Here is a 23,417-nt window from a genome sequence, read left to right on the forward strand (position 1 = left end):
GAAAGGGGGCATGCACAGGTTATTCTATCATTAAGTGATTGTGCAAAAATCCACCCAACACCGAATGTCGTGAGAGTGCACCACTCCGCCAATGAAGGGGGACGTGTACCAGTCCAGCACAGCATAAACAAGGACAGCCGTGGATCGTGTGAGCGTGCAAAATGCCGCCCATGGAATAATGGGGGGTCATGCACAAGACCAGCACCGTATCCAATGGAAGTGCCAGCATTCCACCCAAGTTAGAGGGCATGCTCAGAAATGGGGGTCATGCACATGGCCAGCCACGCATCCAGTGAGAGCGCCGCCATGGATGAGAGTGCACACAAGTCGCCTGAGGAAAGGAGACATGTCCATGGCCGGCAGCGAATCCAGTGAGTGCGGCACACCGCCCACGGAAGGGGGGGGGGGGGGGGGGTGGCGGTCATGCAGATGGCCTGCAACGGATCCAGTGAGAGTGCAGTGTACCTATGAAAGGGGTTCACGCACACGGCCGGCACCGTATCCGGTGAAAGTGCAGTATTCCGCCTATGGAAGGTTTCATGCACATGGCCGGCAGCGAATCCAGTGTTCCGCCTATGGAAGGGGAACGTGCACATGGCCGGCACCGTAACCGGGGAAAGTGCAGTATACCTCCTCATCCGGGGAGAGTGCAGTATACCTCTCATGGAAGGGGTTCATGCACATGGCCAGCACCGTATCCGGTAAGAGTGCAATATTCCACCTATGGAAGGGTTCATGCACATAGCCGGCAGCGAATCCAGTGAGTGCAGCGTCCCGCCTGTGGAAGGGGGTCGTGCATATGGCCAACACAGCATCCGGCGAGAGTGCAGCAGTCCGCCTAGAAAAGGGGGATCATGCACGAGGCCAGGCCGCAGCCAGGGAGAGTGCAGTATTCCGCCTAGGAAGGAGGGTCATGCACCTGCAGCCACCAGAACTGGAGTGGGTGACGAAGTCTGGTCAGGAAAAAAAAAATAAAAATAAATAAATAAATAAAAAAATCAGCATGCACTTGGCCAGCGCCGAATCCCGGGAGAGGGCAAGAAAAAACGCCTGGGAGGCGCCGCGGCCGGGGAACACGACACACCGCCTAAGAGAGGGGGGCATGCATACAGACAGCAGTACTGAATGATGAGGCTGCCGCGTCCTGCGCAGCCCACAAGTCCAGTTATTTAAAACAAAATAATAGTATTTTTATTATTATTATTTTTATTATCATTATTATTTATATTACAGCCTCCCTGAGGCAGAAAGGGGGCCACCATACAGGGGCACAGGCCGTACAGGCCCTCAGGAGCCGGCCAGTACCCAAAGGGTTAACAGGCATCTGGCCTGGGGGCGGCGCAGCGAACCCCTGGGGGTGGGGGAACCTCCAGGCGGGAAGAATCCGCGCCTGGAGAGTTCCCGCCCCCCCCCCCCCCCCCCCGAGGCCAGAATGTTGCGGCCTAGTAGGCCGTGAAGCCGGGGCCTAAATTTTAGCGTCGCCCGGCTGACCGGGGCCGCAAGTATTTAAAGTATCGGCCGGGCCTAAGCCGGCCGCGGAAGCCCCCGTACCGGTCGCGGGTGCCCAACCCGAGCGCCGGAAGTGCGCAGCAGGCCGCGAAGCCTGAACAAACCATGCAGCGCCCCGGCCGGCCGAAATGCACCGACGGCCGGCCGGGACCTGTTGGAACACAGCGCTATCCAATGCCGGCTGCGGGAGCCCACCCGGCAGCCGGGAGAATCAGGGACCCGAGAGGAGCGTGGAGGTGCGGCCCAGTAGGCCGCGATGTCTGGGCCCAAAGTTGCGGCGTCCGGCCAACCGGACGGATGGTCGGCCGGCCTAGTTAGAGCATAGTGCGCACATGCAATGCAGACCGCGGGTGCCCACCCCGCGGCCTGGAAGAGTCAGGGGCCCGAGGAAGGAGCACCGGATGGTGCGGGCCAGCAGGCCGCGAAGCCTGGACTAAATTTTGGCGGCGCCCAGGATTACCCATGCCGTCAGGAGCGGCAGCAGGTCCTGAGCAGCGCACCGGTAAGCGCCCCCTCTTTGCGCGCGTCCTGCACCAGCGGTATGATCTATGGCGGGGAAGAGAGGGAGCAGATTGCCGCCTTGCGGCACCCCAGGGACCACCCTAGGTCCAGCAGGGCCACCCTATAGCCACTCTGCTATAAGAGACAAACATTTTAAATCTGTCTTTGGTAAAGCAATGGGTAATGCCTAAACCTTGCACCTCTCCGCTCTCGGATAGGCTACCAGTATGGGGGTCAGTCACGCAGGAGACCGGGGAGGGAGGGGACGTAGGGCTGGAGAAGCCACTCTCTCACAACAGATGTCTTCACCCTCGGTCCGTTCCAGCAGGGTCGCCCCTTCAGCTACTGGCACCGTAGTGGCAGGACGCTGGAAGAGGGGCTTGGCGTGCGGGCGACCCTTGCGCTGGCGGGATGCAGGGGAGCTGGGCTGCCCTGGTCCACCTTGCCTTCTGTGGGGGAGGCAGCAGTGCGGATGACCGGCACTGGCGCAGCTCAACCCCGGGAGAAACAGAGAGGTCTAGTGCGTCTCTGTTGTCCCGTATTCTGGAACAAAAAGAAAAGAAAAAGTAAAAATCAAAAATTTTAAAACAACAAAGGAGAAAACAGCCCTGCAGAGCAGGGAGTGTCTTGCCTCCTTGGACACTAAGCAAAAACTGGCAGTCTCTCTCTCCAGGCTGAGGGTATAGCTGTGGAGGAGGGGCTTAACAGTTTTCACTTAGTGTCACGCCTCCTATGGAGATGAGCTATACCCCAAGGTCTTCTGTGTCCCCCAAGGAAACTGGGCGAGAAATACATTTTTATAATACAAACCGGATTCCCAAAAAGTTGGGACACTATACAAATCGTGAATAAAAACTGAATGCAATGATGTGGAGGTGCCAACTTCTAATATTTTATTCAGAATAGAACATAAATCACGGAACAAAAGTTTAAACTGAGAAAATGTACAATTTTAAGGGAAAAATAAGTTGAATCAGATTTTCATGGTGTCAACAAATCCCCAAAAAGTTGGGACAAGGCCATTTTCACCACTGTGTGGCATCTCCCCTTCTTCTTACAACACTCAACAGACGTCTGGGGACCGAGGAGACCAGTTTCTCAAGTTTAGAAATAGGAATGCTCTCCCATTCTTGTCTAATACAGGCCTCTAACTGTTCAATCGTCTTGGGCCTTCTTTGTTGCACCTTCCTCTTTATGATGAGTCAAATGTTCTCTATAGGTGAAAGATCTGGACTGCAGACTGGCCATTTCAGTGCCCGGATCCTCCTCCTACGCAGCCATGATGTTGTGATTGATGCAGAATGTGGTCTGGCATTATCTTGTTGAAAAATGCAGGGTCTTCCCTGAAAGAGATGACGTCTGGATGGGAGCATATGTTGTTCTAGAACCTGAATATATTTTTCTGCATTGATGGTGCCTTTCCAGACATGCAAGCTGCCCATGCCACACGCACTCATGCAACCCCATACCATCAGACATGCAGGCTTCTGAACTGAGCGTTGATAACAACTTGGGTTGTCCTTGTCCTCTTTGGTCCGGATGACATGGCGTCCCAGATTTCCAAAAAACTTCGAATTGTGACTCGTCTGACCACAGAACAGTCTTCCATTTTGCCACACTCCATTTTAAATGATCCCTGGCCCAGTGAAAACGCCTGAGCTTGTGGATCTTGCTTAGAAATGGCTTCTTCTTTGCACTGTAGAGTTTCAGCTGGCAACGGCGGACGGCACGGTGGATTGTGTTCACTGACAATGGTTTCTGGAAGTATTCCTGAGCCCATTCTGTGATTTCCTTTACAGTAGCATTCCTGTTTGTGGTGCAGTGTCGTTTAAGGGCCCGGAGATCACGGGCATCCAGTATGGTTTTACGGCCTTCACCCTTACGCACAGAGATTGCTCCAGATTCTCTGAATCTTCGGATGATGTTATGCACAGTTGATGATGATAGATGCAAAGTCTTTGCAATTCTTCGCTGGGTAACACCTTTCTGATATTGCTCCACTATCTTTCTGCACAACATTGTGGGAATTGGTGATCCTCTACCCATCTTGGCTTCTGAGAGACACTGCCACTCTGAGAAGCTCTTTTTATACCCAATCATGTTGCCAATTGACCTAATTAGTGTTAATTGGTCTTCCAGCTCTTCGTTATGCTCAAATTTACTTTTTCCAGCCTCTTATTGCTACTTGTCCCAACTTTTGGGGGATTTGTTGACACCGTGAAATTTTGAATCAACTTATTTTTCCTTTAAAATGATACATTTACTCGGATTAAACGTTTGATCTGTCATCTACGTTCTATTACAAATAAAATATTGACATTTGCCATCTCCACATCATTGCATTCAGTTTTTATTGACGATTTGTTTAGTGTCCCAACTTTTTGTGAATGAATGAATGAATGAATAAATATATATACTGACTTATTTGCACGTGTAATTTTATTTTTTTCTTCACACAGGCACTTGTAAACGTGTGTGGTATGCATGTATCTAGTTTTTTTTGTTGCACAGAACATTTTGCTTACATGAAGGATCTGCCCCAGTATGTACTTTTGTCCCAAAGTTGAATTTTTGTGCAATTTTTACTTCTTACCACAGTTTGAAACTAAGTTGCATGAAGGTGGTTGTGTGTATTTTTATACACCGTATGCTGCGCTCTCCTAAAAAGAAGATTTCAGTAACTAAGCAGCTCTTTGCCGAGTGCAGCATATGGTTTAATACATTTGTAGATGGTTAAAGGGAACCTGTCACCGGGATTTTGTGTATAGAGCTGAGGACATGGGCTGCTAGATGGCCACTAGCACATCCGCAATACCCAGTCCCCATAGCTCTGTGTGCTTTTATTGTGTAAAAAAAACCATTTGATACATATGCAAATTAACCTGAGATAAGTCCTGTATGTGAGATGAGTCAGGGACAGGACTCATCTCAGGTTAATTTGCATATGTATCAAATCAGTTTTTTACACAATAAAAGCACACAGAGCTATGGGGACTGGGTATTGCGGATGTGCTAGCAGCCATCTAGCAACCCATGTCCTCAGCTCTGTACACAAAATCCTGGTGACTAGTTCCCTTTAAATATTGCATGGCCTCTGTTTCAGCATATTTGAGAGCATAAGCTGTTGTACGATTTTTTTATTTTTATTTGTAATTTAGGCTTCCCGACGCTGGCTCCCAGCCTCTGCTGCTCTGCTTGGGTCCCTGGATGTAAATCTCTGGTTTGACACCGCTGCAGCCAATGGCTGGCTGCAGGGGCAGCTGCTCCCTTTCCTTCATGTAACCATTTGTCATGATGCAAGGGGAACAGGTCACCGCTGCGGCCAGCATTTAGCTGCAGTGCCATCAAAATTGAAGTTTACATCCTGCGAGACACGGAATGGAGGAGCCGGGAGCTAGTGTCAGGAAGAAATTCAGTAGGAGCATTATCCACCTTTTACCCTGGGTTCACACCTGAGCGTTTCTCAAACGCGCGTTTTTGTCGCGCGTTTTTTGTAATAGTAAACGCGCGTTTGACGCGCGTTTGTGTGATTGACTGCAGTGTCCTATGGCCACAAACGCGCGTCAAAACGCCCCAAAGAAGCTCAAGTACTTGATTATGCGTCTGGCGTTTTACAGCGCGATCGTACACGCTGTAAAACGCCAAGGTGAGAACCATTCCCATAGGGAAGCATTGGTTTTCATGTGTTGAGCGTTTTACAGTGCGTTTGAACGCGCTGTAAAACGCTCAGGTGTGAACCCTGCCTTAGGCACACAGGGAATGATAAATCTCCCCCCAAGTACCCAACCATGTACAGTTGAAAACAGAAGTTTACTGGTGAGGAGGGAGAGAAAAAGAAAAAGAAAAACACAGAGAGACAGACAGACAGACAATGTTCTAAAGCATTTTTATTACTTTCTGCAAAGTCAAAAGTTTACATACATTTCATTAATATTTGGTGCCGTTGCCCTTAAAAAAAATGTGCGTGTCACTAAGGGGTTTTTATTGCATTCCAAGAGCTATAACTTTTTTTCTTTTTTTTACCAATGTACCTGTTTAAGGGCTTATTTTTTTGTAGGACAATTTATAGTTTTTAATGCATCCTTTTGGGTACGTGTAATCATTGATTAACCCCTTAACACTCAGTGCCGTACATGTACGGCACAAGGTGCGCGGGGCTCTGAGGAACGAAAAGAAAGAAAAACATCTAGAATAGCTGCACAGATTTTTTTCTTTATTATTTGCAGCTGTTCCAGATCTCTAAACCACCCTCCGTCCCTGTCCCTCTTGGCACTTTTTTTTTAAGGTCTTTCTATTTATTTTTAACATTTTGCAGCTCTGCACCACGCAGTGATGATTGCAAATTTAGTTGGAAAAAAAAAAGTAGTTAGGGCTATATATAAATATATACACCGTATTTTTCACCCTATAAGACGCACCTAGGTTTTTGAGGAGGGAAATAAGAAAAAAAAAAATTTAACCAAAAGGTGTGCTTTTGAACTAATTGTAGTCTGTGGATCACACACTGTTAGGCTGGGTTCACATGGGCGAGATTTCAACGCGGGTGCAATGCGTGAGGTGAACTTCTATGGGGCTGTGCACATGAGCGGTGATTTTCACGCATCACTTGTGCGTTGTGAAAATCGCAGCATGCTCTATTTTGTGCGTTTTACATGCAACGCAGGCACCATAGAAGTGAATGGGGCTGCGTGAAAATCGCAAGCAAGTGCGGATGCGGTGCGATTTTCATGCACGGTTGCTAGGAGACGATCAAGATGGGGACCCGATCATTATCATTTTCTCTTATAACATGGTTATAAGGGAAAATAGCATTCTGAATACAGGATGCATAGTACAATAGGGCTGGAGGGGTTAAAGAAAAAGAAAAATATAACTCACCTTAAAGGGTTTCTACCACCAGAAATACCGTTATGTAGCTGACTGACATTAGCGATGCGCCCATGTCAGCACTACATAATAGTATGTTTCTAATGTTAGTCCCTGCAGCCGTTTTTGTTAAAAATGCACTTTTATTATATGCTAATGAGCCTCTAGGTGCTGATTTTACGCCCATATAGCACCTAGAGGCACCTAGATGCGATCCTGGTGCCAGCTTCCTCACTGCGCCGACTACGTCACAGTGAGGAAGCCGGCACCAGGAGAGCGCCCTTCACTCACTGCGCCTGCGTCGAAGACCGAAGTGAACGGCGCAGGCGCGGGATTTCGCCAACGATGCAAGGAACAGTGGCATCAATCAAGAGGAGCTGGGCGGGCACAACACTGGACGGAATACAGGGTGAGTGGACGGAGCCTCTAGGTGCTGATTTTACGCCCATATAGCACCTAGAGGCTCATTAGCATATAATAAAAGTGCATTTTTAACAAAAACGGCTGCAGGGACTAACATTAGAAACATACTGTTATGTAGTGCTGACATGGGCGCATCGCTAATGTCAGTCAGCTACATAACCGTATTTCTGGTGGTAGAAACCCTTTAATCCACTTGTTCGCGCAGCCGGCATCTCTTCCGCCATCATCTGTGAGGTAAAGGACCTGTGATGACGTCGCTGCGCTCATCACATGATCTTTTACTATGGAGATGGATCATGTGACGAACCATGTGATGAGCGCAGTGACGTCATCACAGGTCCTTTACCTCACAGATGAAGGCAGAAGAGATGCTGGGCTGCGTGAACAAGTGGATTAAGGCGAGTAAAATTATTTCTTACTTTTTCTTTAAAGAGGACCTTTCACTAGAATAAAACTTCTAAACTAAACTATACAGACATGTAGAGCAGCGCCCAGGGATCCCCCTGCACTTACTGTTATACCTGGGCGCCGCTCCGTTCTCCCGGTATAGCCTCCAGTACCTTCATATAGTTAGGCTCCACCCAGGGGAACCTGCCGGCATCTCATTCTCCCATGCTGTAGCGCTGGCCAATCGCAGCGCTACAGAAAAAAAAGCCTCTCAGGCTATGAGCTGAGCGCTGTGATTGGCCAGCGCTGCAGCATGGGAGAATGAGACACCGGTGGAGCCTAACTATATGAAGATACCAGGAGAACGGAGCGGCGCCCAGGTATAAAACAGTAAGTGCAGGGAGATGCCTGGGCGCCACTCTACATGTCTGTATAGTTAGTTTAGAAGTTTTATTCTAGTGAAAGGTCCTCTTTAACCCCTCCAGCCCAATTTTACTTAGCATTCTGTATTCAGAATGCTATACATTTTCCCTTATAACCAACCTTGAACCCAAACCTGAACTTCAGTGAAGAAGTTCGGGTCTGGGTAGCACATTCTTTTTTTTTTTTTTATCACGCGCGTGCAAAGCACATTGCACCTGCGCGATAAAAACTGAACAACGAAACACAATCGCAGTCAAAACTGACTGCAATCGCGTATCTACTCACGCGGGTTTGCCACAATACACCCGGGACGCATCGTGAACAAATCAGTCACGCCCGTGTGAACCCAGCCTTATGGAGGGGATCTGTGGATCACGCACTGCTATGGAGGGGATCTGTGGATCACGCACTGCTATGGAGGAGGGGGGGGGAATCTGTGGATCACACACCGTTATAGGGGGGGGATCTGTGGATGATGCCGTTATTGGGGGGGGGGGGGGGGGGATCCGTTGATGACACTGTTATAGGAAGGGAGATCTGTTATGACGACGCCCGCTCTGCCTGTTATCGGAGCTTGATTGTAAGTAGTAAACAAACAGGATAGCGCTGCTTTAAAGTTACTGGAGGTTAAGGATTACTGTTTAGATACGTATACTGCTGTGAGCGGCGGAGCCCGGTGTAAGAGTACAATGACTGCACCGGGCCCGCCGCAAGTTGCCGGCCTCCAGCCCCTCCTCACTGATACTTTGCTGCACTGCGATGTAAAAATGGCAGCATTTGCCCCAAAAGACTGCCATTTTCCCCTGTCTTATGGGGCGAAAGATACGGTAGATAACACATTTTTAGCCAGTGTTCACTGTAGTGAATTTTTATACTACAGTTTTTGCACGCACGATCTGTGTGCGTGTTGCAGAGCACTGATCAGTAGTGTGCTCCGTAGCATCTGCACATTTTTTAGGTTATTGTTTTTTTTTGGTTAGTGGTAGTAAGAGAGACAGTGTGAGTTTAGGTTTTTGCACGAACGCACCATCTGCGTACGTGCATTTTGCAACCACTGAGCACTAATCAGTAGTGTCCATTACTGGTTGTGTCTGCTCAGTTTGCACTGCAAGTTTTTTTTTGTTGCAAAAAAAGGCTTTTTTTTTTTCCAACTTTTCTTCAAAATTTATTTCTGGGGACCTCAGGAATTTATGTAATGTGACATGGCAACTAAAATACATGTCTGCCAAGTAATGTCAGCAAAACCCATATTTAGCAGTTTGACTCTAGAGCCCTGCCATGCGCCCATACATCATTTTTTGAGCACATGTTGGGTGTTGGTGTATTCGTGGCAAAATGGGAAACAAAATTTGGGGTGCATTTTGTCCTATTATACCTTGTGAAAGTAAAAAATGTGGGTGTAAAGCAACTTTTTCGGGGGGGAATTTTTTTTTGTAATTTTTCATTTTCACAGCCAAGCATTTCCTAATTCTGTGAAATGCTCGATGGGTCAAAGTGTTCACTACACACCTTGAAATATTCCTTGAGGGGTGTAGTTTCCAGAATGGGGTTACTTTTTGGGGGTTTTCACTCTAGGGGTACCTCAGGGTATGTTTAATTGCAAGATTGCGCCTGTGAAATCTGTCTTCCAGAAGCCATTTGGTTCTCCTTTCCTTCTGACGCCTGTGGTACGCCCATATAGAAATATACAAGCACATATAGAGTGCAAAGAGTTTTAATGCGTTTTGCACATGCGTATGAAAGAAAAATAAATAAATAATAAAATATCGGCATGTTTGGTACCCAGACCCGAACTTCACAGAAGTTCAGGTTTGGGATCGGTGTTGTGTAAATGTTATTATTTTCCCTTATAACATGGTTATAAGGGAAAATAGCATTCTTAATACAGAATGCTTACTAAAATGTCTATTGAGGGGTTAAAAATAATAAACAAATTTAACTCGCCCCATCCACTTGGTCGCGTAGCGGATGTCCTCTTCTTTCTTCAGGACCTGGCTAAAGGACCTTTGATGACGTCACTGCTCTCATCACACGGTCCATCACGCACAATATAGAGCATGCTGCGATTTTCACGCAACGCACAAGTGATGCGTGAAAATCACCGCGCATCTGCACAGCCCTATAGAAATGAATGGGTCCGGATTCAGTGCAGGTGCAATGCGTTCACCTCATGCATTGCACCCGCGCGGAAAAATTGCCCGTGTGAAAGGGGCTTTAGACTTTCCCATGATGCTACACAAAGAAGCAGTGTGTTTCAGGTGTTCATTTAAATACATCTACAGATGTGTCTCTAACTCAGATGTTGCTAACAAACCTAACAGAAGCTTCCAAACACATGACATCATATGGGCATGTAGATTGTAAGCCCTCACGGGCAGGGCCCTCTCTCCTTCTGTACCAGTTTGTAACTCATCTTGTTTATGATTAGTACAATTGTCTGTTATGTATGTGCACCACTTATCATATGTACAGCGCTATGGAATGAATGGCGCTTAAATAATTAATAATAATAATAATAATAATAATAATAATAATATGGGCAGTCCAGAATTGTTTAAAGGCATAGTAATCTTAGCGTATGTAAATTTATGACATTGCAGAAAGGAATAAAAATGCCTTAAAACATTCTCTCTCTCATTATTCTGGCATTTGGCAAATTATAGTAATCCTAATTGACCAAAAACAGGAAAGGTTTCAACTGTACAACCCATATAAGCGTACATGTTAAAGGGTTTCTACCACCAGAAATACTGTTATGTAGCTGACTGACATTAGTGATTCGCTAATGTCAGCACTACATAACAGTATGTTTCTAACAGTATTTCCTGCAGCCGTTTTTGTTAAAAACTTACTTTTATAGATATGCTAATGAGCCTCTAGGTGCTATGTGGGCGTCATTAGCACCTAGAGGGCTCCGTTCACTAACCAGTTCAGCCACCCATCGCGTCCCTCCAGCCCGCCCCGCTCCTGTTGATTGACTTGAAACTTCTCAGTATAGAGTACCAATTCCCGCGCCTGCGCCGTGCGCTTCTGTATTCTCCCGGCGCCGGCTTCCTCACTGCTCCTGCGCCAACTACTTTACAATGAGGAAGCCGGCACCAGGAGAGCAGCATTCACTCACTGCGCCGAATACAGAAGCGCACGGCGTGGGAATTGGTACTCGATACTGAGAAGTTTCAAGTCAATCAACAGGAGCGGGGCTGGCTGGAGGGACGCGATGGGCGGCTGAACTGGTTAGTGAACGGAGCCCTCTAGGTGCTAATGACGCCCACATAGCACCTAGAGGCTCATTAGCATATCTATAAAAGTACGTTTTTAACAAAAACGGCTGCAGGAAATACTGTTAGAAACATACTGTTATGTAGTGCTGACATTAGCCAATCGCTAATGTCAGTCAGCTACATAACAGTATTTCTGGTGGTAGAAACCCTTTAAGGCTCCATTCACACGTCCGCAAATGGGTCCGCATCCGTTCCGCAATTTTGCGGAACGGGTGCAGACCCATTCATTTTCTATGGGGACGAAATGGACGCAGACAGCACACAGTGTGCTGTCCGCATCCGTGGAGCACAACCCCGATCTTCGGGTCCGCAGCTCTGCAAAAGATAGAACATGTCCTATTCTTGTCCGCAGCTGCAGACAAGAATAGGCATTTCTATAGGGGTGCCGGGCGGGTGTGTTGCGGGTCCGCAACACACCACGGATGTGTGAATGGAGCCTAAAAGTGTAAAAGTTGTCCTGGCTAACAGAGGTCTAAAATGCTGTAAAACCCCTGGCAGCAAAAAGGTGGTTAAAAATGCTGTTAACAATTCTAGGGAGACACGTACCTCTGTCAAGAATTCCAAAGATTTCCGTCCCTTGTCTTCAGTACTTGGTCTGGAGGTTTTTTGGATTGGGGTTGGCAGCTTCTCTGCAGTGGATGCCTCCTTCACCTTATCAACCGACTTTTGCTTTTTCAGGAGACTCTTTTTCTCCATGTGGCTTTCATCAATGGACATGGTCTTTACATCATCTACTCGCTCAGCTTTTTTCTTGTGTTTCTTTTTCTTTTTTTTCAATTTCATGTTACCAGTCTCCACATCCACAGGCCCTGTTGCAGCCTGTTCTTCTGGAGCATCCACCAGCATTTCCTGGCTTTTCATGACCTCATCCTGACCCTGCTTATCTCCATCATCTACAAGACCTTCCCCGCTTATATCCCCAGCATTTACCTCAGGTTCTGGAGATTGTGGTTTATCAGTCTGCTCCAGCTCAGGAGCCTTCTTAATTTTTTTCTCTTTGTGTTCCTCTTTATTCCTCACTTTACCATCCTTGCTGTCCTCCTTCTTGGATTTCTTCGACTCTTCCTTTTTTGACTTCTTGCTACTGTGGTCCTCTGTGGTTTCCGATAATCTTCTCTTTGACTTTGTGTCAACAAGTTGGTTTTCGGATGGTTCCGCTTCAGACTTTGACTTTTCTTTGTTTTTTCCAGATTTTGACTTCTTTTTTGTGTCATCTTGCTGCTTTTTGTCTTCTTCCTCCTTCAACTTCTTTTTCTGGGTAGCTTCATCTTTTGTGCTATGCTGGGAGTCACTGTCAGATTCTGCATCAAAGAGTTCACTCAATTTCAGCTACGGGAGGGGAAAATTTAAATTATTAATTTTTTAAAGAATCAGTCTCTTATTTTCACGGCTCACTATTATCCTATTACATGATACAGGATATTTACCAGTGTCTCCTTCTTAGTAGCCTTCTGCTTACTTTCTGCTTGTTTCCGTCTAAATTCAAGGAGAACCTCTTTACAGTCATCAAGATGGGCCTCTGGTTCCCAGGTATCTCCCTCAGAATCGTATCCCTTCCAGCGCACACGGTACAGCACTTCCCCCTGTAACAAGAACGAGAAACCTTCAGTAATAGTACTTGTGTCAGCAGGTCTATTTTATGTCAAGAGGTAGTCCAAGTCCAACCTCTTCAACTAGGAACTGTAAAGGGTCCATACTCACTGACCCCTAGAAATATCCTATGATCGGTCACAGTCGCTCTGGATTTCACCTGTAATGTTTATACAGATGGCAATAGAACATAATGGAGTCTGAACCAATCATCAGATGGCCAAGGAGCACTGAGCAGATGCAGCATACATGAAATGAATGAATTGCGATCCAGTCTGCATTGATCTACCACAAGACAGGGCACTTTCCCACGTGGAAATGAATTAGGACATCTGCAGCCAGAAGTCTGACATGGGAGGGCTAGGGGGAACCAAGAATAACATGGCCCAGATAAAGGAGGGAAGCGGAGGGAATACGTGCAGCAATTATACAGAATCTCCTCTAATGGGGACAGTTATTTGGAGGCCGTTCCTTGACGTTGAAGGTTCACGAGGGCTGCATACAACCAAAGGCTCTGCATGTTAATGACAGAGCAGCTGGGTAACCCAACAGTGCTTCTCTGTGTCACACAGAATGCAGCCCTTTCTGTCCCTTCATCCCATTATCGTTTTTTCAAGTTCTTTCCAGATAATGACACATCAAGGAGGCAAGCTAAACCTAAAGATTTTATTCTGCGAGGAGCTTCCTGCTTTGTCCATGAGCAAATTAAATTAGATGTGCGCGGTCTTATCCAGACCTCTTACAATTATGGCTACAACTGCAAAGTGCATATTCAGCCCAATATATTGTATGACTCCCATAGCATGTCCAGCTACTCCGTGTCAGATGCGAGCCGTACACCCCAGGGTGCACCTTCCTGTCCTCTCTTATCACAACTGTGCACTGCAAACATACAAGTCATGCAGACAACAGAGCGGTGACAGGCGCCTCACACGTCACCATCAGTGGAGAAAGCACCCTGGATAAGGGGCACAATCCAGCCCACACCAAGGACTGTTCTGTCATGTACTGGGATCCCCTTCCCATACACAGCCCAACTGACTGACTGTCACATACAGCCAGCATAAGGCTTGTCCACAACCTGGCGCACCCACGGTGGACAGTAGCTGCATGAACGTGAAGGTAGTGCTTCTGTTTGTTAACCCACAAACTGTGCACCCATTGACTTCCTATAGAAGCTCAGCCTAAAGCCTCATGAACACGACTGTATATATTCTGCGGTCAGCAAAACGTGGATCCGCAAAATATGGGTGAGGTCCATGTGACATCTGCATTGCGTACCTTTTTTTTTTGTGTGCAACCATTAAGTTCAACGGGTTTGTGGTCCACATTTTGAGGCCAAGAATGGGACATGTTCTATCCTTTGTGGAACGGACATACGGGTGCACAAAGTACACAGATGATCTGTATACTTTCTGCTTCCATACATCCGTTCTGCAAAAGGATAGAACATGTCCCGTACTTTACTTAAAAAAATAAGGGGTCATGGGTTTCCCAAAAAAATAATATATAATATAATATAATATATACATACACACAACGCATACGGTCATGTGCATGAGGCCTAAATAGGGCCACATGTACTAAAGATCAGCTGAACCCAATGCTTTTGGCAGCCAAACTACCACCCAACGTGTACAGGGCTGTCCAGACTCTCCGCAGATGGCAGATGTTGGGGAAAAAGAATGGCTGGACATACTGGATTTCAAAATGCCTCATCATTTCTTCTCAAAAGGAGAAAAGCCACAGGCAGAGGAATCCGCCACCTATCTGTATTGAGGACTCATGGTTGGACCAAACAGGAATGTGTATGGGGGGGGGGGGGGGTGCCGGTGTTCTCAATGGGGCCACTTCCACGCTCCTCTCCTCAGGACAAGATGATTAGGTGTTGAAATTCAACATGCCTGACCCTTCTTCCTCCTTAGCATCACCTGTTGGAGGAGTGTCAGTGCTCCCCCCCACCCCCCGATCCTAAATAAAGTATACAAATAAATCAAAGAACAAGATCTCACCAAAGTACCAGTCAGCAGGTGGCTCGTTGGCTGAGAATACCCCCTTTCCACTGGTCACCCCAGATAGTGACCAGTCCAATGCAGTATGGGCTCTCCATCATTTCAAAACTTGGCACAGCCACCTTTATAGGGAAATTGTGTATTTTGTGACAGTCAGTTCCTGCCAGGAGAAAGCAGCGCAGTGTTTGCACATCACACATACGGATAGGAGGCAGCACGTCACACAGAGATCACGCCCGACAGCTACAGCCAGCACCAAAAGATGGGTACGCTTCACCTCAGGGTTCTGCTGGAGACCGGGGTGGTCACTCTGTACTACGGGGGTGATGGGGGGACATACCGATAACTTACTAACCTGCACTTCAGAGGAAGATAGACACCAGCTGGCAGCGTGAAGTACACTTACTGCAGGAACATCCTGGGAGAGGGTCCTGAGACACCTTCCCGCTCTGTAATCTGCCGACAGGGCCGCTCTGCATGTTACTGGGTGGCACTGGTAGGTGATGGGTCCTGGGAGCCATTTCCATGCACGCCCAGCAGAACTGGCCGTCATGTCTGCTACGTATGGACAGAATACGTCAATGTCAGCTATAGCAGAGCCTTCATGCATATGGCGACAGGCCTAGCGTTTCATAAGGCAATGCCGGAGGAACTGTGTGTGCCGCCATTGAGTGCCTTCATGTAGCATAGTATTGTGCCTTACTACGTACTACGGCATGCAATGGAAAGGGGTCGGCATCTCCAGCTGTTGTACAACTCTCAGCGTGGCTATTTTCAGAGCTCCTGTAGAAGTGAATAAAATAGTGCATGCTGGGAGTTGTAGTCTCGACTCTCAACACAATTCGATATATTTATATGCCAACACGAGAAACATTTTGATACCGACGTGTCTTCTTCTAATGTCACATTTACTTACAGATAGGTGACGCGCTCCGGCTGAGTCAGAGCTTTTTCCAAAAGTGAATGGAAGATACATATTCAACCATTAGTGAGTGGCGGTCTTACTTCATTACTATGTGGGGCGCCTTCCCTAGACACGTGCACCATGCCAAACACCCAGTGCTTTTGGTTAAAAAAAATAATAAATCTCCATCAAAATCTGCACCTGTGACTTCAGCCTTCTGCTGCTCATACACCTAGACATCTTTACAGACTGCCCCACAATGTGCACGCCCAGATCAGCATGCTGCCGGGATAAGGGGCCGCCAGACATATGTTGCCACTTATCTAATATTTCAGATTTTAGTTTCCTTTAAAAAAAAGAAGAGGGGACAGTCAGACTGCAAACACATAAGATTGCCATGGCCAGACCTCACGTCCAGAGCCAGGGCCACAGGGGCTCCAAACCTCCCCTCCAGAGCCACCGGAGGACCAGCCATCAGCTCCGGAAACAGGGCCACCGGGGGGGCGGGGGCCCAGCCATCAGCTCCGGAACCAGGGCCACCCTGGCGAGGAGTCAGACCTCACCTTCAGAGCCACCGGAAGGGGCCAGCCATCAGCTCCAGAACCAGGGCCACAGGAGGGCCAGACCTCACCTCCAGAGCCACCAGACGGGCCAGCCATCAGCTCCGAAATCGGGGCCACCGGGGGGGGGGGGGCCAGACCTCACCTCCAGAAGGGGCCAGCCATCAGCTCCAGAACCAGGGCCACAGGAGGGTCAGACCTCACCTCCAGAGCCACCAGACGGGCCAGCCATCAGCTCCAGAACCAGGGCCACCTTGGCGAGGGGCCAGACCTCACCTCCAGAGCCACCGGAAGGGGCCAGCCATCAGCTCCAGAACCAGGGCCACCGGGGGCCCAGCCATCAGCTTCGGAACCAGGGCCACCTTGGCGAGGGGTTAGACCTCACCTCCAGAGCCACCGGACGGGCCAGGCATCAGCTCCGAAATCAGGGCCAGCCATCAGCTCCTGAACCAGGGCCGGGGGGAGAAGGAGACGTGACCAATCAATCTGCAGGAGGCAAATGTAAACAAACAGTCCCCGCCCTTTGAAGACCCCAAATTCCAGATGATTTGATCCCCTAATTTCACCCCCTTTTAACCCTCTATACACTGCAGTAGAGTAAAGATGGGGGTGCATTAAGGCTGAGAGGGGTTATAAGCACATTTAGTTTAAACAGTGCCAGTGCCATGTCCCAATCACACAGGGCAGGGCCTCGTCCACACTGTGGCCCCCCAGCTCCCTATGACATCCTCTCACTCACCCCTTCAATCTTGGAGTCCAGGATGCTCTCTACTTCAAACACGTCCTCCTCGTCTTCCTGCTCGCTCTCCGCCCCTTCCCCGGGATTCTCCAGCTCGCCCCCCTTGCTGACAGCACCGCTGCCATCATGTCCCGCAAACTCCGCCATGATGGCTCGAGTTAGGCAGTCGACAACGGGGAAAATCCTCCTGCGCCACACACCTCCCAGATACGTCCGGAGAGGATGGCGCGCTCCACCAATCACAGACCAGCGCGAGGGGGGGGATTGGGTCTCCCCGTTCCATCCAATGGGATGCGGAGAACGAGGGTGCGGGCAAGCGCAAAGAAATCTGATTGGATATTGTAGACTCCTGACAAGAAGAGAGCAGCCAATCGCTGCATCGCATCGCATCGCCTGGAAGGCGGGACACATTGCGAGGTAACTTCAGGCAATGCCAGGGAGTCCTAGACCATGCTTTACTGTCTGGCACGTTGTGCGCATGCGTTGCTAGCGGTAGCTTATTGGTATTACTGTAGCGGGGTGGAGAGGTGTCTCTATGGCCGTGCACCGTGTATTCAAGCAAAGCACGTGACATAGCGCTGGTCTGCAACATGGGGGAGATTATCAAACTGGTGTGACGGAAAACGGGTTTAGTTGCCCCTAGCAACCAATCAGATTCCACCTTTCATATTTCAAAATTCCTTTGGAAAATGAAAGGTGGAATCTGATTGGTTGCTAAAGGCATCTGATCCAGTTTTCTCTCACGCCAGTTTTGATAAATCTCCCCCTGTATGTGGCGATTTCCAAGTGAGGGTGAATTCACATTAGCGTTCTTGCTGGATCCGGCAGGGCTCTGCAAAATCGCTTCCGTTACTGATAATACAACCGTCTGCATCAGTTATGAACAGATCCAGTTGTATTATCTTTAAAGGGATTCTGTCACCTAGTTTTACCCTATAGAGCTATGAACATGCACGGATAGATTACCGCTATATGTCCGCAATATACCTGTCCCGGAGCTCTGTGTGGTTTTATTTTATTTTATCAATATGTAAATTAGCCAAGTAAGGAGCCCAAGGCGCGGTTACTTACGGTTAAGGAGCACAGCACCGCCTGCATCCAGGAATCTCCTCCTTGCTCACAAAGTTACAGTGCCGGAATCTCGCGATGCGCGAGCTAGTCAAGGAGGCAGCGGCCTCCTTGCTTCAAGTCACGGTAACCGCACCCTTTCCCTGCCCCTTCGCTGTGACTGACAGCGCTTATGCAGAGAGTTTGGCAAAGCCAGCCGAACTGCCGGCTGTCAGTCACAGCAAAGGGGACGGGGGCGCGGTTACCGTGACTTGAAGCAAGGAGGCCGCTGCCTCCGTGACCTCAAACATGTGTGGAGAAGCGCGCCGGGCAGAGAATAAAACAAAGTTTTCCGTACTTTTGCTGCATCTGCCTTCAGGAAGAAAGGCATCATCAGAACCGCACTGCTGGCTACACGCAGGTACTGCTGGCGGCTTGGGATGGTTTTGGGAGGGGACAGATTCTTAACATTGCCAAGGCGGATCCGTCATGAATTCCATTGAAAGTCAATGGGGGACGGATCCGTTTTCTATTGTGTCAGAGAAAACGGATCCGTCCCCATTGACTTGCATTGTGGGTCATGACGGATCCGTCTTGCTTTGCATCCCAGGATGGAGAGCAAACCGCAGCATGCTGCGGTCTGCTCGCCGGTATGAGAATAGAACGGAACGCATTTTGCAACATTCCGTTCAGTTCAGTTTTGTCCCCATTGGCAATGAATGGGGACAAAAAGGAAGTTTTTTTTTTCCAGTATTGAGACCTTATGACGGATCTCAATACCAGAAAATAGAAGCTCTAGTGTGAACGTAGCCTTAGCTTTCCGTTCTTCTGATCCGTCAGAAGAGAGAGAAAAAAAAAAGGATCCTGTAAATAAAATAAGAAAACCTGAGCCTGTTCATTCAGTAAGGCCTCATGCACACGGCCGTTGTTTTAGTCCGCATCCGAGCCGCAGTTTTTGCAGCTCGGATGCGGACCCATTCACTTCAATGGGGCCGCAAAAGATGCGGACAGCACTCCGCGTGCTGTCCACATCCGTTGCTCCATTCTGTGGTTCGCAAAAAAAAATATAACCTGTCCTATTCTTGTCCGTTTGGCAGACAAGAATAGGCAGTTATATCAATGGCTGTCTGTGCCATTCCGCAAATTGAGGAGCGCACACGGACGCCATCAGTGTTTTGCGGATCCGCAATTTGCGGACCGCAAAACACAACAGTCGTGTGCATGAAGCCTTATGCATAGGATTGCGTAGGTTCCGTTTTTTTACGGGATCCAGTGAAAAAATGGATCCTGTTGCATCAGTTGTCACATGTTTGAACCATTTGCATCTGAGATACTTTTTTTAGACGGAAACAAAAGTACTGCTTGCAGGACTTTTTTACCCCGTCTAAAAAAAAATGGCTCAAACGGATGACAACTGATGCAACAGGATAAATTTTTTTTTACTGGATCCTGTTTTTTTTTTCTCTCTTCTTCTGACCGATCAGTAGAACGGAAAGCTAAATGGTGATGTGAATGCACCCTAACCTGTTGCTAGGCTTGAGTGCACAGTGACATGTACATTTGCCATCCAGAGTTATCCCCCAGAAAGTATTTATCTGCTATCTACAGCCTCCAGAGTCCCCGTCTGACTGGTCCACCACTCCATTCACTTTTAGGGTGCCTTTACACCCAGCAGATTTTGTGGCAAAAAATCAGTTCCATTTATTTGAATGAGGCAACAAGCACATGGATTTCTGGAAACCCATTAAGTGTTCGGTTATTTTCAGCACTCCCATAGAAATGAATTGAGGGCGGCTGCGGATGCGCGGTACGCCTTTCTGCACATTGCACGCTCAGGTGAGACCTGCACCTATCAGACAATGGGGGGTATATCCTAACGATATGCCCCAATGTCCAAGATGATACAACCCCTCTAAAGACCAATCCTGTTTGCGGTGAACAGGCTGCCACTCAGTACCTGTGCCCCCACTGTGTTTTTTAGGCCTCTTTTTTTTTACGTTTAGATTTTTGCGTTCCATATACGGTCCGTATACGGAACCATTCATTTCAATGGGTCCGCCCAAAAAAAATAAGGAATGTTCTATTCAAAGATAGGTCATGTTCTATTATTGTCCGCATAATGGACAAGGATAGTACTGTTCTATCAGGGGCCAGCTGTTCCGTTCCGCAAAAAACGGAATGCACTTGAACATCATCCGTATTTTTTGCGGACCGCAAAATACTGAAAAAGCCATACGGTCATGTGCAATTAGGGCGAGTTTGATCTTTGGATGTGAGGGATCTGTGACGACATCATGCTCACTGATGATAACACCTGGCCACTTGGGGGGGGTGGATTGTTCTTCAGGCCCCTTTCACACGAGCGAGTTTTCCGCGCAGGTGCAATGCGTGACGTGAACACATAGCACCCGCACTGAATCCTGACCCATTAATTTCAATGGGTCTGTGTACATGAGCGTTGTTTTTTACGCATCAGTTCTGCGTTGCGTAAAAATCGCAGCATGTTCTATATTCTGCGTTTTTCACGCAGCCCTGGCCCCATAGAAATGAATGGGGCTGTGTGAAAAACGCATTGTATCTGCAAGCAAGTGCAGGTGCGATGCGTTTTTCACTGATGGTTGCTAAGAGATATTGTTTGTAAACCTTCAGTTTTTTATCACACGCGTGAAAAACGCATCAAAACGCATTGCACCCGCTCGGAAAAAACTGAACGCAATCGCAGACAAAACTTGCTTGCAAAATAGTGCGAGTTTCACTGAACGCACCCTGAACGCATCCGGACCTAATCCGTCACGCTCGTGTGAAAGGGGCCTAAGGCCTCTCTCACACGGGCGTCATGTTTTTTGCCCGGATAAGATGCGGGTGCGTTGCGGGAAAATGGATGATTTTTTCGCGCGGGTGCAAAACATTGTAATGCGTTTTGCACTCGCGTGAGAAAAATCGGCATGTTTGGTACCCAAACCCGAACTTCTTCACAGAAGTTCGGGTTAGGTGTTCTGTAGATTGTATTATTTTCCCTTATAACATGGTTATAAGGGAAAATAATACCATTCTTAATACAGAATGCATAGTACAATAAGGCCGGAGGGGGATAAAAAAATAAAAATTTAACTCCCCTTAATCCACTTGATCGCGCAGCCCGGCTTCTCTTCTGTCTTCTTCTTTGCTGTGCACAGGAATAGGACCTTTGATGACGTCACTGTGCTCATCATATGGTCCAATCACATGGTTCATCACCATGGTGAGGGATCATGTGATGTGACGTCACCATAGGTCCTTAGCCGGCAGCTCAACATTACAGAAGAAAACAGATCCGCAACTATGCGATCAAGTGGACTCGGTGAGTTAATTTTTTTTAATTTTTAACCCCTCCATCACTATTTTACTTTGCATTCTGTATTCAGAATGCTATTATTCTCCCTTATAACCATGTTATAAGGGAAAATAATAATGATCAGGTCCCCAGCCCGATCGTCACCTAGCAACCATGCGTGAAAATCGCACCGCATCCGCACTTGCTTGCGGATGCTTGCGATTTTCACACGGCCCCATTCACTTCTATGGGGGCCTGCGTTGCGTGAAAAACGCAGAATATAGAGCATGCTGCGATTTTCACGCAACGCATAAGTGCACAGCCCCATAGAAATGAATAGGTCAGGATTCAGTGCGGGTGCAATGCGTTCACCTCACGCATCGCATCCGCCCGGAATACTCGCTCGTGTGAAAGGGGCCTAATTTGCACCAGGTGTACGGTTTCTTTGTCCATTGTTTTGGGGAGGCAGTCAGGGACATGAGCTATTGTTTAATGTGTCTTTCCTGTATCTGTCTGACCACCACAGCAACTTGAATCCACTTTGCAGTGCCTTAACAAGCCAGCAGATGAATGGGAAAGGACCTGCTAATGACATCACCAGTGGATTGCATTAGCCCCCCTGCTGTGTATTAGGAGCCATTTAGGCCCCTTTCACACGGGCGAGTATTCCGCGCGGGTGCAATGCGCGAGTTGAACGCATTGCACCCGCACTGAATCCTGACCCATTCATTTCTATGGGGCTGTGCACACGAGCGATGATTTTCACGCATCACTTGTGCGTTGCGTGAAAATCGCAGAATGTTCCTCTTTGTGCGTTTTTCACGTAACACAGGCCCCATAGAAATGAATGGGGTTGCGTGAAAATCGCAAGCATCCGCAAGCAAGTGCGGATGCGGTGCGATTTTCACGCACGGTTGCTAGGTGACGATCGGGATGGGGACCCGATCATTATTATTTTCCCTTATAACATGGTTATAAAGGGAAAATAGTAGCATTCTGAATACAGAATGCATAGTAAAATAGCGCTGGAGGGGTTAAAAATAAATTTAACTCGCCTTTATCCACTTGTTCAGGCAGACGGCATCTCTTCTGTCTTGTTTTGTGAGGAATAGGACCTTTGATGACGTCACTACGTTCATCACATGGTCCGTCACATGATCCATCACCATGGTAAAAGATAATGTGACGGACCATGTGATGAGTGCAGTGACGTCATCAAAAGGTCCTATTCCTCACAAAACAAGACAGAAGAGATGCCGGCTGCGTGAGCAAGTGGATTAAGGTGAGTTAAATTATTTATTTATTTATTTTAACCCCTCCAGCCCTATTGTACTATGCAATCTACACAACCTTGAACCTTCTGTGAAGAAGTTCGGGTCTGGGTACCACAGTCAGTTTTTTTATCACGCGCGTACAAAACACATTGCACCCGCGCGATAAAAACTGAACAACGGAACACAATCGTAGTCAAAACTGGCCGCAATTGCGTACCTACTCGCGCGGGTTTGCCACAATGCACCGGGATGCATCCGGACACGCTCGTCTGCAAGGAGCCTTAGCCTGTCTGGCTCAAGTGGAAAAGCTGTGTCATCAGAATGACATTATGCAGCCGGATTGAAATGCCAACCAATCCTATGGGGGCCAATACACTGAAATGGGTGAGGGAAATAAAAGGGCGACTGCCCCTGTCATTAGCTGCTATTCTACAGGACGTTAGCCTAGGGACCACAGTTCCAACTGGTGGACTTCAGAACTGCTCTTCTGCAACCTCGAGTTGGAGAGTCCAGGTTGGGACGATTGGGTCACCTGGCCACATACCTCATTGTGCATGGCCAGCTCCCTAAGCTTGCTGCTACCTCCTC

At 48.0% G+C, this 23,417-nt stretch overlaps 1 protein-coding gene across 1 annotated transcript in view; it reads right to left on the reverse strand.

Moving 5' to 3' along the window:
• The window catches only part of MPHOSPH8 (M-phase phosphoprotein 8), a 32,898-nt gene extending 15,504 nt beyond the window's left edge, over window positions 1–17,394 (reverse strand). Inside the window, exons 1-3 of the mRNA XM_044285951.1 lie at window positions 17,196–17,394; window positions 12,818–12,973; window positions 11,937–12,719 (exon numbers count right to left, since the gene is read on the reverse strand). Of these exons, the coding sequence (XP_044141886.1) occupies window positions 11,937–12,719; window positions 12,818–12,973; window positions 17,196–17,342 (1,086 nt within the window). The 5' untranslated portion in view covers window positions 17,343–17,394. The remainder of the gene's footprint in view (window positions 1–11,936; window positions 12,720–12,817; window positions 12,974–17,195) is intronic.
• Window positions 17,395–23,417: the final 6,023 nt, after the last annotated feature.

The sequence above is a fragment of the Bufo gargarizans genome, chromosome 3 (genome assembly GCF_014858855.1).
Source record: "Bufo gargarizans isolate SCDJY-AF-19 chromosome 3, ASM1485885v1, whole genome shotgun sequence".
Taxonomy (NCBI): Eukaryota; Metazoa; Chordata; class Amphibia; order Anura; family Bufonidae; genus Bufo; species Bufo gargarizans.